The sequence below is a fragment of the Pristiophorus japonicus genome, chromosome 1 (genome assembly GCF_044704955.1).
Source record: "Pristiophorus japonicus isolate sPriJap1 chromosome 1, sPriJap1.hap1, whole genome shotgun sequence".
Taxonomy (NCBI): Eukaryota; Metazoa; Chordata; class Chondrichthyes; family Pristiophoridae; genus Pristiophorus; species Pristiophorus japonicus.
The window spans coordinates 1,424,005-1,438,034 of NC_091977.1; the positions used below are offsets into that span (position 1 = coordinate 1,424,005).

The 14,030-nt window shown below is 54.5% G+C and overlaps 1 protein-coding gene across 1 annotated transcript in view; it reads left to right on the forward strand.

Moving 5' to 3' along the window:
- Positions 1-2,637: 2,637 nt before the first annotated feature.
- LOC139273575 (probable G-protein coupled receptor 139) overlaps positions 2,638-14,030 on the forward strand; it is a 64,640-nt gene continuing 53,247 nt past the window's right edge. The window contains exon 1 of the mRNA XM_070890543.1: positions 2,638-2,715. Coding sequence (XP_070746644.1) covers positions 2,655-2,715 — 61 coding nt within the window. The 5' untranslated portion in view covers positions 2,638-2,654. The remainder of the gene's footprint in view (positions 2,716-14,030) is intronic.

Here is a 14,030-nt window from a genome sequence, read left to right on the forward strand (position 1 = left end):
GGCAAGCTGCCGGTGTGTCCACCCAGCAGCCTCTGGTGTAGCCTGGCCCATCGAAGTCATTAGCTGAGTCCTCTGTATCAGAACTAGTGCGTGACCTCAACCTGCGGCGAGCTGCTACCTGAGCTGTCATTTCCCCCTGCCCTGGCTGCAGCGCACTTGTGCCCAGTGTCTCACCGTGTGCAGATCCCACCTCTTTCCTCTTGCAATTACACACAATGTCAGTATGTGAGCTGGTGGCTGCGACTGTGAAACCCAGTGACGGTGTGTCTTCCTGCTCTGCCTCCACTGTCTGGGCAGCTTGTAGTTCCTGGCTATTTCAAATGAAAAGTGACACGTGAAGGGTTGTGGTGAGGGGCGAGGAGAAAGTAAGAAGTGCTTGTTTACACCATCTGCAGCTTCTCAGTCAGAAGAGATTGTGGGATGGGACAGAGGTGGGATGAGAGAATGAGGATTAGGAATGTGGATGCCCTTATCTTCAATGGTCTCAGCCCCGCTGGTGGCCACGGCCTCAACAATGGCCCTTCCCAAAATGGCCAGCATCGTATCTCCATAGAGGTTCCAACATGCAGACACGCCTCACCCTCTCCGGTTAGTCCCTGCTTCATCCGGTTCTGCATTACCTTCTCCACCGAGAAAGATGGAAGTGTGTCAGTGAGTATTGTGCAATCTGTCTGGGTGATGTGACTGACATGGTTGAATAGCTGCCTGTGTGTGCAAGCTGTGAGATGTAGGTTGGAGGATTGCAAAAGTGCTAAGTGTGTGAGGGTGAGGTGAAACACATGAATGTTTGGGTTGAGTCCTGATTGATGGAGATTAGAACGCTCTATCACGTTCTCAGGGGTTATTCAATTTAACCCCTACTGCCTTTCAAGAATTCTGTTTGGAAATATTTAAACGGAAGGATTGCTTCCCATTTACAGTTACCTGGGCCTTGACAGTTCAGTGAAGGATGTAAATGTGGTTAATGCGAAACAGTGACACTAAGATAACGATCTACTGCTTTGGGTCTCTCACATGACCAAAGTCAGGACCAATTAAACAAGCCCACCACCATTTCATTATTGTCCGACATTTCAAAGATTCATAAGAAAACATTTTAGCTCGTGTTTCGGAGTTGGTATTCTACGTTTTATTTGTAACACTAAATATAAAAATGATTAGTTTCACCTAACTTTCAGACACAAGACTCTGTATATAAGGTGTCAGCCGTGGCTCAGTGGAACACTCTCACAGATACGTTTGTGTATCTTTAAGGGAAAATTGGATAAATATTTGAAGCGGGGTAAGATTTAGGGCTGAGAGAGAGTGGGGCAGTGGGATTAGTTTTTGGATTGTTCGAGCAAAGTTTTGGCACAGACACAACGGGACAACTTGCTCTGATGTAATCTTCAATGTCTCTATAGAAAGGAGTGACGCCATTGAAGAATATAGTGAGCAATTATCTTTGTATCCATCAGAGAGAACCGAATCCTGGAGCGAATCAGTTACTTGTATAGATTCTGCCTGAGATGTAGAGAACAAGAAATGCTGCTGAGAGAATAAGCACAAAGTGGGAGATCTTGTACAAGGAATGGTGTCTCTTCAGCTTCACTCCAACCCAGTTCCACACACGCACACACGTGTATGTGCATGCACACACGCATTAGAGAGAAAGAACTGGTACTTATATACTGTGCTTGAAATCAAGACAGCATTTAACCAAGTGAGGCAGTAAGGAGCCCCTGTAAAACTGGTATCAGTGGGAATGAGCGACGACGATGGTTGTGACAATTTCAAGCCAATCATCTCAACCCTATGACATCGCTGCCCACCATATTGGAAGATTAGGGATCCAGCTTGTGCCCAAAAAATGGGCGCTGCCCCATCGAGTTTCTAGGCCTATGAGTCTCAGCCTCAAGATAGCTTCCAACTCCAGGCTGCTGATTTGATACAACCTCATTTACAAAGAGTTTCATTGGTCACTACAGAGAGCACCAACCTGAGGGAAGGCTGCCAAATAGATCACACAACTGAGGTGCAAAATGTAGCGGTGGTCAGGTGTGATGGAACTAAGTTAACTCTGATTTGGCTCAGTGTTAGTGATAGTCACACCAAGACTTTCCTTTTGCTAACTATTTCTTTTAACCCCAATCCCGACCAGTAGTTTATGTTTTACATCAGTTTGTGAGATGGTATTCTGTAATACCTTTTTGCCGGGGTGCATAACGGCCTGGTAAAGGTCTTTCAAATATATTTTATTTATAATTCTTCTCGGGATATGGGCGTCGCTGGTAAGGCTGGCATTTTTGCCCATCTCTAGTTGCCCTTGAGAAGCTGGTGATGGGCCGCCTTCTTGAACCACTGCAGTCCGTGTGGCAAAGATATTCCTACAATGCCCTTAGGGAGGGAGTTCAAGAATATAGACAGGGTGACATGTGACTTGGAGGGGAACTTGGAGGTGATGGTGTTCCCATGCGTGAGGAAATCATTTGGTAAGCTGTTTTATCTGTTTTATTTTTCTTCACAGTCTGAAGTGTTAAACATATTGAAGAAATGTGCCTCAGTTTTACGTCTGGTGGTTTTCTGGTACAATATATATCTGTATCTATGTGTGTATTTCTTACAGGGAAAGAGAGTGAATCTGTGAAATGAGTCGACGATTTGTCTGCAGCAAAATGCCAGCTGGTTTGATGTTCAGTTTCTGTGTGTTTCTCCTTCCGTCTGTTCTCACACACAGTAAGTGTCTTATTTTCACCAATCACAGTTTTACTTTATCACTGTTTAATGAATTCATTCAGCGGGTATTCAGGAAGTACGTAAGGTCTATAGCCTCAAATTTCCCCAATGCCGTTTTTTAGCGTATTGCCAGAGTTACGCCTCAACTCCAAAAAAATAAGCAGCAAGTTTCCCCGTTCTATTGTTTGAAATTGGGGCCACGCAGCCTGCCCTGTATCTTCAGGGGGTGGAGCCTAATGTCTGCGCCGAAAAAACAATGCCCCCCTTCTGCGCATGCGTGAAAAAAATGAACGTTTTTGACGTGATTGCTATGGGCGCGCATGTACAGGACAGCTCTCGGTCTGCTTTCGGCCATTTGTAAAGGACCAGTTGGGTGTGAGAACTTTAATTCTCATTGGAAAAATCCGAGCTGCAATACAAGATGCAACGCGGCACAAGGACCTAGAATTCCTTACAGGGTGAAGTGGACGCACTAGTTACTGTGATTGAGGCCAGATGGCACGAGCTGGACACCAGCAGAGGTCACATATAAGTTTCACCAAAAGAAATGAAGAAACGCTGGAACCAACTTGCAGAAGATTACGGTGCAATGCTGACCACCCCGAGGTCTGGAGGTCGGTGCAGAGAGAAGTGGCAGGACCTTGGTCAAGTAGTCAGTGTAAGGAATATTTTCATTTATTCAATGGAATTGCAATTGTAAATGTGACCAGCTGCATGTCCCACCCAGCAGAAAGACACCCTCCCTCAAAAGTTATGTTTTCATCTTTGCAGAGGAAGCTGGCACACAACAAAAGGGAAAGAACTCGAACAGGAGGAGCCTGGTAAACCTGCACCCACTGACACCCTTGGAAGAGAGGCTCACTGCTTTGATGGGTCCTGCCTGGAGAAAAGCAATCACCACGACACAAGCTGGGCCCACACTCGAGGGAGAGGGTAAGTCCTGCAAATTCCACAGTCTGCCTTTGCTAAATGTTAAGTACCGCGCGGGCTAGCCACGCTTCGGTTCATGGGGATGTCTCTATCAGCTACACTTCAGTTGATGCAATGTGCTATCATTCATCGTGGTCCTTCAAATCAGCCTGCTGCCTGCACTGTGTGAGCCTACTCCTACCACCCACCCTGGCCCCTCCTCTGCTGCTAACCATTTGTCTGTTCTGTTATATTTTGCAGAACTTGAGGCCAACCTTGACGATGCAGAAGATTGAGACGCGGACAAGACAATCCCACCTTCCAGACCAAGAGCATGAGGGTGAGGGGGAGGGGTTGTACTCACTCTGGAGGAGGTGCAGGTGTCCCCCATTGAGGTGCCAACCCTTTTCCTGAGTGGTACGAGTGTTGCTGGGACATTCCATGGGTTCCCACAGTCCGAGGCTGTGGGTCCCAGTGGGATGTAGTGAGCCACACCCAGGGCCCCACTGTCCGAGGCTGTGGGTCCCAGTGGGATGTAGTGAGCCACACCCAGGGCCCCACTGTCCGAGGCTGTGGGTCCCAGTGGGATGTAGTGAGCCACACCCAGGGTGAGGAGGGGAAGGAGAGCTCGACAGCGCTCTCCTCAGGTGCAGGATCTAACAGATGTGGTTCAGATGATGGCAATGAGTGCGGAGAGCATTGACCTTACATGATCACTCCTGGACACCAATAGTGGGGTGGGTGACGAGGTATCAGAACTGTCGGGAGAAGTACATAAGAACATAAGAACATTAAGAATTAGGAACAGGAATAGGCCATCTAGCCCCTCGAGCCTGCTTAGCCATTCAACAAGATCATGGCTGATCTGGCCGTGGACTCAGCTCCACTTACCCGCCCGCTCCCCGTAACCCTTAATTCCCTTATTGGTTAAAAATCTATCTATCTTTGATTTGAATACATTCAATGAGCTAGCCTCAACTGCTTCCTTGGGCAGAGAATTCCACAGATTCACAACCCTCTGGGAGAAGAAATTCCTTCTCAACTCAGTTTTAAATTGGCTCCCCCGTATTTTGAGGCTGTGCCCCCTAGTTCTCGTCTCCCCGACCAGTGGAAACAACCTCTCTGCCTCTATCTTGTCTGTCCCTTTCATTATTTCAAATGTTTCTAGAAGATCACCCCTCATCCTTCTGAACTCCGACGAGTAAAGACCCAGTCTACTCAATCTATCATCATAAGGTAACCTCCTCATCTCCGGAATCAGCCTCATGAATCGTCTCTGTACCCCCTCCAAAGCTAGTATATCCTTCCTTAAGTAAGGTGATCAAAACTGCACGCAGTACTCCAGGTGCGGCCTCACCAATACCCTGTACAGTTGCAGCAGGACCTCCCTGCTTTTGTACTCCATCCCTCTCGCAATGAAGGCCAACATTCCATTCGCCTTCCTGATTAGCTGCTGCACCTGGGCCAATTGTGGAGCAGTGGAGGCGTGGCCTAAACAGTTGGAGCTGTGAGCAGTGAGAGAAGGAGCTGCTGCTTTTGCTCCTGGCTGGGCCTGTGAATCAGCCCAGGAAGAGAAGGAAGGAAGGAAGGGGCTTCACCACCAACTTTCACCCAGAGGGAGAGGAGGAAAAAGCAGAAAACTTGAACAACTTCACCATTTCTACAAAGAGTTGGAGAGATGGGGAAAGACCAACAACACCATCCAGTGTGGAAGGAGGGAGACTCTACCATTCTACAGGTGGGTGTATTGGTGCAGTCCCTAAAAGACTTTGCTGTATCGGTGGGAGGAGGAAAGAAGACCAGTCGGGGGCCGAAACATCGCGGGGGTTGTGTGCATGTGGAAGTGTGTGTGGGGGCCTTGCTTACAACTAGGCCCCACACACCTTTGAAGCACCCCTCCCCCATTGCCTAGCCTGGGATAGCTGGAGCTACCAGGCTGAAGAAACAATTAATCTACCCTAATTAACATCGTTGGGAGTGTATGCCTGTGTGGCTCCAGCTGCACCAGGTGAAGGCATCTTCTCCCCTCACCCGAAGACCACCCCAAAAACTATTTTTGTTTGCCATCTGGGGATTGCACCCACCCACAGCTGCGAGGGGAGACCTGCCCTCGCAGTTTCCCCCCTTCCCACCCCCCTCTCTCTTTCTCTGTTACTCTCTGTCTCTCCCCTCTCTCTCTGAGAGCCCTTTTCCTCCCAAATTGATTGGAAAAATATAAAACAATTAAGACAACTGAGCAGAGGGAGCAAGGCCCCTCCCCAATTGCCAACTAGGGGAGAGGTGTGCCTCGTTAAGAGCTCCTCTGCTCAGTCTATTAAATGAGGCCATTTAAAGACCATTAAGGCCTGTGACTTTGGGGTGGGTGTAGCCCTTAAAGGGACCCCGTGATGGCGACCCCATCTACGCCGGTGGCAGGGCCAGCTAGGACTTATGCGCAGGCGGCATCCACATCCACGGCACCTCCTGCGTCACCTGCTGCCCTGCCACCATTCAGACTTATAACTACGAAACACAGGGTCAAGAGCTACACTCACCCCACAATGAGCATTGAGGAGTGCGTGCGGGCGATGGCTGGGGTAGTCGGCCCCTCGGCCATTGTCGCAGCCTCCAAGATGTCTGGGAAGGCCGTGTTCTTCCTGGGGTCAAAGCGGGCGGTGTCCCTGGCCCTTGAAAAGGGGCTCACGGTGGGCGGGACGTTCCTGCCGGTGGATCCTCTCGAGGCCACCGCGCAGAGGGTCATTCTATCAAACGTCCCGCCCTTTGTTCCCGCTGAGCTCCTCCTCCCTCACCTACACCAACTGGGGGAGGTAAGGTCGGGGATCAACCCCATACCGCTCGGCCTCAGGGAGAACAGCCTGCGCCATGTGTTCTCCTTCCGCCGCCAGCTCTTTGTCCGGCTGGCGAGGGAGGAGACGACGGAGGGGAATTTTAATGTGGTGCACGAGGGGACTGCCTACCGCGTCTTCTGGACTTCGGACGGCGTGCGGTGCCATGCCTGCAGGGAGGTGGGGCACGTTCGCAAGAACTGCCCCGCCTCCAAAGCCGCCAAACCACCGAGGGCGGCCAAGGCTGGCGTCGCCGCCACCCCTCCCCCCAGTAGCGTCCGCGTGCCGGGAGCTGTGGGTGCGCGGGCATCGTCGGGGGCCTTTGTTTTCACGGCCTCCGGCGGGGGGGAGGGAGAGCGTCCGGCCGGAAAGAAGGCGCGGAAGAAGGCGAAACACCTAGAGGCGGGTCCCCTTAGTGCGCCAGACAAGCTGTTCACCGCGATCGGCCCAACCCCGTCACCAGCGAGCGCGGGGTTCCCTGAGCCCGTGCCCGAGCCCTTGACTAATACCGCAGAGGGCAAGATAAGAAAAAGGGGGGAGTGGAGCGGGAGGCCTCGGCAGACCCGGGTGTCTCCGTGCCCCCCCAGGAAAAAAAAGAGGTGCCGCTCCAATGACGCGGGGTGAACAACATCCTTCCGGGGAGGAGTCGGTGCCCGCCGCGTGTCCCGCGTCCCCCACCCGCGCCCCCAAACTGCGCCGTAGGCGAGAGGAGTCTGTCCCCTGGGAGGTGAGGCAGTCGAGGTTGCCCAGCCGCTGCCTCCCGGGGATGGCGTGAAAAATCTACCTGTCGTGGGGGGCGTGGGGCCAGCGGAGGAATGCGTAGCCGCCGGGTCGAGCGTCCCGGGGACTGAGGCGGGCGGGGCCGAAAAGGCCGAACCTGAGCCCGCCCAGCCAATATCCAACTTCCCCCGGGAGTCGCTCGACTCGGCAGAAATACAAAGTATTAACACTTTTAATGAATCTGTACACGCTGGGCCGGGGGGTGGCGGCGGGGAGGGGGAGGAACACCCACCCTCGCCCCCTACTTTGGAGCTGGAGCACTTGGAGGGTCTGGGGATTTTCTATGGCCGGGTCTCTCCGTGTTCCCCGGCTCCTGGGGCGGAGGAGGAACCCCTTCCGCTGTCGCTTCCCGACCCAGCACCAATTCTAAAAGAGCCCAGTGGGGACTCCTCTGCCGACGATCCTGGGGGTGGGATCGGGGCAGAGCCAGGGCCAGATGGAGCGGCTGGGCCGTTTGCCGTACCTCATGCGGTCGACAGGCCGGCTGCTAGCGGCGACCTCCCGGAGGGGGACGGGGACTCGGTGGAGGACGCGGGTGAAGATCTCGAGTCCATCGCCAGTGAGGAGGTGGATTTCCTCGTGCCCGCCGCTGAGTCCCCCCTCATTCCCGTAGAGGATCTCCGGGACTTTTTGGTCGAGAGCCAGGGTCGCCGCAACCGAGCCCATCTGGCCCGGGAAAGATGGTCCGAGCCGGGGCTGCTCATCGCTTCCGTCCGCGTCGCCACTAATACGCGGGCGGGCCCTTATCAAGGGCGCAAGGCCTTGATATGTGCCGGCTCAAAAAGTTCCTCGCTGGGCTGCTGAAGGAGTGGAGGTCAACAAAAGACTCCGCTCCCTCCCCCGCAATAGGTTAAGGTAGAGGTTGCACTATGCTTTTGCCATGAAGATAACCATAGCCAGCCTCAACATCAACGGCGGCAGAGGGGCACGCCGTAGATTTGACAATTTTTCGCTCCTGCGGGAGGGGAAATATGCGGTGTGCTTCCTGCAAGAAACCCACACCGTTCCGGGAGACGAAGCCACGTGGCTCCTGGAATGGCAAGGAGAGGTCCGCATGAGCCACCTCACCGCCATTTCTAGTGGGGTGGCCATCTTGCTGGGCCCGCATTTTCAGCCGGAGATCTTGGGGGTCGAGGAGCCCATGCCAGGCCGCTTGCTGCACATAACGGTTCGCCTGGGGGACGTGCCGCTCCATCTCGTGAACGTGTACGCCCCTCAGCCCGGCCCGCAGCAAATGCGCTTCTTTGATGAGGTGTCCGCTCTTCTTGGCTCCGTCGACGTCGGCGACTGCAATGTCCTCTGGGGGGGAATTTTAACTGCACCCTCGAGGCGAGGGACCGCTCCGGTGCCCCGCAGAGCATGACGGCGATGGAGAAGTTGAGGGACCTGGTCGGGTCCTTCGACTTGGTGGACGTCTGGCGAAATCTCCACCCCGACTCCAGCGCCTTTACTTGGGTGAGGCCTGGAGTCGGATGGTCCAGAGTCGACCGCCTTTACGTGTCTCGGGCGTACGTTTCCTGCGTCCCGGCGGCCTCCATGCGGCCGGTGCCGTGTTCGGACCACCACCTGGTGTGGGCGGAGCTCGCTTCGCTCCGCGCGAGGACGGGGTCCGCGTACTGGCACTTTAACAACCGGCTGCTGGAGGACGTGCGGTTCCAGGACTCGTTCCGTCGATTCTGGTCCGACTGGAGAAGGAAGCAGGGGGGCTTCCCCTCCTTGAGGCTATGGTGGGACGTGGGCAAGGCTCACGTCCGCGTCTTCTGTCAAGAGTACGCGAGGGGGTCGACCAAGAGGCGGGCGGCCAGAGTCGGGCGCCTTGAAAAAGAGGTGCTCGACCTGGAAGCCCGTCTCGGTCAAGTCATCCAGGACCCGGCCCTGCGGACGGTGTACGAAGCGAAGAAGGCCGCGCTGAAGGACCTGCAGCTCGTCGGATCCCGAGGCGCGGTCGTGAGGTCGCGGATCCGGTTCCTGCGGGATCTGGACCGCGGCTCCCCCTTCTTCTACTCGCTGGAAAAAAGGCAGAATGTCCGTAAGCAGCTCTTGACGCTGCTGGCCGACGACGGCTCTCTCGTCTCGGATCCGGAGGGCGTCAACAACAGGGCCCGTGAATATTACGGGGCTCTGTTCTCTCCGGATCCGTCCAGCGAGGAAGCGCGTAGAGTTTTGTGGGAGGACCTGCCGAAGGTCAGCCCGGAGGGCGCCGAAAATCTGGAAGCTCCGCTAAGCCTGGCGGAGCTGACCGGTGCCCTCTCCCGGCTCTCGAGGGGAAAATCCCCGGGGCTGGACGGGCTGACCGTGGAGTTCCACAGGGCGTTCTGGGACGTCCTGGGGGGCGACTACGCGCGGGTCCTGGGGGAAAGTCTGGCGACCGGGGAGATGCCCCTCTCTTGGCGCAGGGCAGTCATCGTCCTGCTGCCTAAGAAGGGCGATCTCCGCCTCCTTAAGAACTGGCGCCCGGTCTCCCTCCTCAGCACGGACTACAAAATCTTCGCCAGGGCGATGTCTGCTCGCCTTGGTGCCGTGCTGGACCACATGATCCACCCCGACCAGTCCTACACGGTCCCGGGCCGGACAATCCACGATAACATCCATCTGGTCCGGGACCTCATCCATTGTTCCCAGGAGGCTGGTCTGTCGGTCGCCTTCCTATCCCTCGACCAAGTGAAGGCGTTCGACAGGGTGGATCACGACTATCTGCTCGGAACTCTGCACGCTTTCGGGTTCGGGACGCATTTCGTCGCCCGGATCCGACTTTTGTACGCCGCCGCGGAGTGTCTGATTAAGGTTAACGGGTTCTTGACGGCGCCCCTTCGCTTTAGGAGAGGGGTGCGCCAGGGATGCCCCATGTCCGGCCAGTTATACGCCGTTTGCGTGGAGTCTTTCCTGCGCCTCTTGCGGACGTATTGATGGGACTGGCTCTGCAAGGGCCGGGCGTGGAGGTCGTCCTCTCGGCTTACGCCGATGACGTGCTCCTCGCGGTAGAGGATCCCGCTGACCTGCGGAGGATGCGTGAGTGCCAGGAGATTTACTCGGCTGCATCCTCCGCCAGGATCAACTGGGAGAAATGTTCCGGACTCCTGGTGGGTCAGTGGCGGGTGGACTCCCTGCCGGAGGAGCTCAGGCCTTTTGCCTGGAGCACGACCCATCTCCTCTATCTGGGAGTCTACCTTAGCCCCGACGAGGGAGCCTGGCCGGCGAACTGGCAGGAGCTGGAGGCCAAGGTCGCCGCTCGCCTAGGGCGCTGGACAGGACTGCTCCGAGTGCTGTCCTACAGGGGTCGAGCGCTAGTCATTAAACCAGCTGGTGGCCGCAATGTTGTGGTACCGGCTGGTCACTTTGACCCCTCCCCCTGCGTTTGTCGCCAAGATACAGAAGAAGCTGGTGGACTTCTTCTGGAACAACAGGAAGCACTGGGTCTCTGCCGCGGTCTTGAGTCTCCCGCTTGAGGAGGGCGGTCAGTCGTTGGTGTGCGTCAGCGCCCAGCTCGCGACTTTCCGTCTTCAGACCCTGCAGAGATACCTTTACGTCGAGCCCCATCCTAGGTGGTGTGCTCTGGCGACGTATTTCTTCCGCCAGCAGCGCGACCTCAATTACGACACGCAGCTCCTGTTTGTGAACTTGGGGGGTGTCAGGACCGCCCTCCGGGAGCTGCCTGTCTTTTACAGGGAACTCATCAGGGTCTGGAACAAAGTCTCCACCAAGCGCAGATCTCCGCCGGCTGGAGTGGCGGCCGTCCTGCAGGAGCCGCTGCTCGGGAATCCGTACGTCCACGACCGAGGCTTCATGTGGCGGTCGGAAGAGAGGGCTGTGGCTGGTGAGGTGACCAGGGTCAGGGACCTGCTCGATGGCGGAGGAGCGGGCTGGATGGCGCCAGACACGCTAGCGCGGCGCCTAAATTCTGCCAACGTCCGCCACGCGGCCGATGCCATCGAGTCGCTAAAAACAGCTCTGGGCCCTGACTCCGTTAGGTGCATCGAGGAGGCTCAAGCACGTGGGGAGATCCCGTCCGAACTGACCCCCGTCCGGACGGAATTCCTCATCGGCGCCAAACCCCGGAACCTCCCTCGGGGGCCAGCGCCTCACAACTTGAGCCGCCTCGGGGAAATCCCCTCCGTGCCTTTCAGTTCCGCGCGGAGGGGTTTCCTGTACGGGCTGCTCCTGCACACCCTCAACTTTGCCATCCTCGCCGGCCGTCCGGACACGCCATGGCGCACCATCTTGCCGTCCGGAGGAGGCGGGGGTCCCTGATGGAGGGCACTCTACGCAGGGGTCCTCCCACTATTCATCGGGGACTTGGCCTGGAGGGTGGTGCACGGAGCAGTGCCGTGCAACAAATTTTTAAGCCGGTTCACGGACTCCCAGGCCGCCTGCAATTTCTGCGGTCTGGAAGAGTCCGTGTTCCATGTTTTTATGGAAAGCACAAGGTTGCAGCCCCTGTTTTATTATTTGAAGGGGCTGCTCCTGAAATTCTGGCTGCACTTCAGTCCCACTCTCCTGATCTTTGGGCACCCTGTGCGGAGGGGAGCGGGTAGGTCCGAAGGCCTCCTCGTAGGACTGCTCCTGGGCACGGCCAAGGGTGCCATCAGCCGGTCCAGGCAGTGGGCGGTCGAGGGGGTCGTTCAACCTGACTGCCTGCCTCTCTTCCGCTCTTACATCCGGTTCAGGGTGTCCTTGGAGATGGAGCACGCGGTCTCCACCGGTACGCTCGCGGCCTTCCGCGAGAGGTGGGCACCGGAGGGACTGGAGTGCATCATCACGCCCGGCAACCAAATTTTAATTTGATTTTACGTTTTTTAAGTTTAATTTGTTTTAATTGCCAGTGCTTTTAGTGTCCCCCTTCCCTTTTATAGGGGGCACTGGGGAAAAATTGTGATTTTAGTGCCCAAATAAAAAACCAAAAAAAAAAGAAAAACACAAAAAAAAAAGGAAAAAAAGGGCCTTGTAAATGTCTGGTGTGTCACCCAGGTCGGGTGGCACGGTTTAATGTTTTGTTTTACAGATAAACTCGAAAAGAGTTTCATGCACAAGGACCCCCAGGTCCCTCTGCACCGCAGCATGTTGTAATTTCTCCCCATTCAAATAATATTCCCTTTTACTATTTTTATTTCCAAGGTGGATGACCTCACAGTTTCCGACATTGTATTCCATCTGCCAAACCTTAGCCCATTCACTTAACGTATCTAAATCTCTTTGCCGCATTTCTGTGTCCTCGACACAACCCGCTTTCCCACTAATCTTTGTGTCATCTGCAAATTTTGTTACACTACACTGTTATCTCGCTGTTAGTGTATCTGGTACCTCGCTGTTAGTGTCCCCAGTACCTCACTGTTAGTGTCCCCGGTACCTCGCTGTTAGTGTCCCTGGTACCTCGCTGTTAGTGTATCTGGTACCTCACTGTTAGTGTCCCTGGTACCTCGCTGTTAGTGTCCCTGGTACCTCGCTGTTAGTGTTCCCGGTACCTCGCTGTTAGTGTCCCTGGTACTCGCTGCTAGCGTCCCTGGTACCTCGCTGTTAGTGTATGTCGTACCTTGCTGGTAGTGTATCTGGTACCTCACTGTTAGTTTATCTGTTACCTCACTGTTAGTGTCCCCAGTACATCGCGGTTAGTGTATCTGGTACCTCACTGTTAGTGTCCCCAGTACATCGCGGTTAGTGTCCCTGGTACCTCACTGTTGGTGTCCCTGGTACCTCGCTGTTAGTGTCCCTGGTACCTCACTGTTAGTGTATCTGGTCCCTCACTGTTAGTGTATCTGGTACCTCGCTGTTAGTGTATCTGGTACCTCGCTGTTAGTGTCCCTGGTACCTCACTGTTAGTGTATCTGGTACCTCACTGTTAGTGTCCCTGGTACCTCACTGTTAGTGTATCTGGTAACTCACTGTTAATGTCCCTGGTACCTCACTGTTAGTGTCCCTGGTACCTCACTGTTTTTGTCCCTGATATCTCACTGTTAGTGTATCTGGTACCTCACTGTTAGTGTATCTGGTACCTCACTGTTAGTGTCCCTGGTACCTCACTGTTAGTGTATCTGGTACCTCGCTGTTAGTGTATCTGGTAACTCACTGTTCATGTCCCTGGTACCTCACTGTTAGTGTCCCTGGTACCTCACTGTTAGTGTCCCTGGTACCTCACTGTTAGTGTATCTGGTACCTCACTGTTAGTGTATCTGGTACCTCACTGTTAGTGTCCCTGGTACCTCACTGTTAGTGTCTCTGGTACCTCACAGTTCGTGTATCTGGTACCTCACTGTTAGTGTATCTGGTACCTCACTGTTAGTGTCCCTGGTACCTCACTGTTAGTGTATCTGGTACCTCACTGTTAGTGTCCCTGGTACCTCACTGTTAGTGTATCTGGTACCTCACTGTTAGTGTATCTGGTACCTCACTGTTAGTGTATCTGGTACCTCACTGTTAGTGTCCCTGGTACCTCACTGTTCGTGTCCCTGGTACCTCACTGTTAGTGTATCTGATACCTCACTGTTAGTGTCCCTGGTACCTCACTGTTAGTGTATCTGGTACCTCGCTGTTAGTGTCCCTGGTACCTCACTGTTAGTGTATCTGGTACCTCGCTGTTAGTGTATCTGGTATCTCACTGTTAGTGTATCTGGTACCTCGCTGTTAGTGTATCTGGTACCTCACTGTTAGTGTATCTGGTACCTCACTGTTAGTGTATCTGGTACCTCGCTGTTAGTGTATCTGGTATCTCACTGTTAATGTCCCTGGTATCTCACTGTTAGTGTATCTGGTACCTCACTGTTAGTGTATCTGGTACCTCGATGTTAGTGTATCTGGTACCTCGCTGTG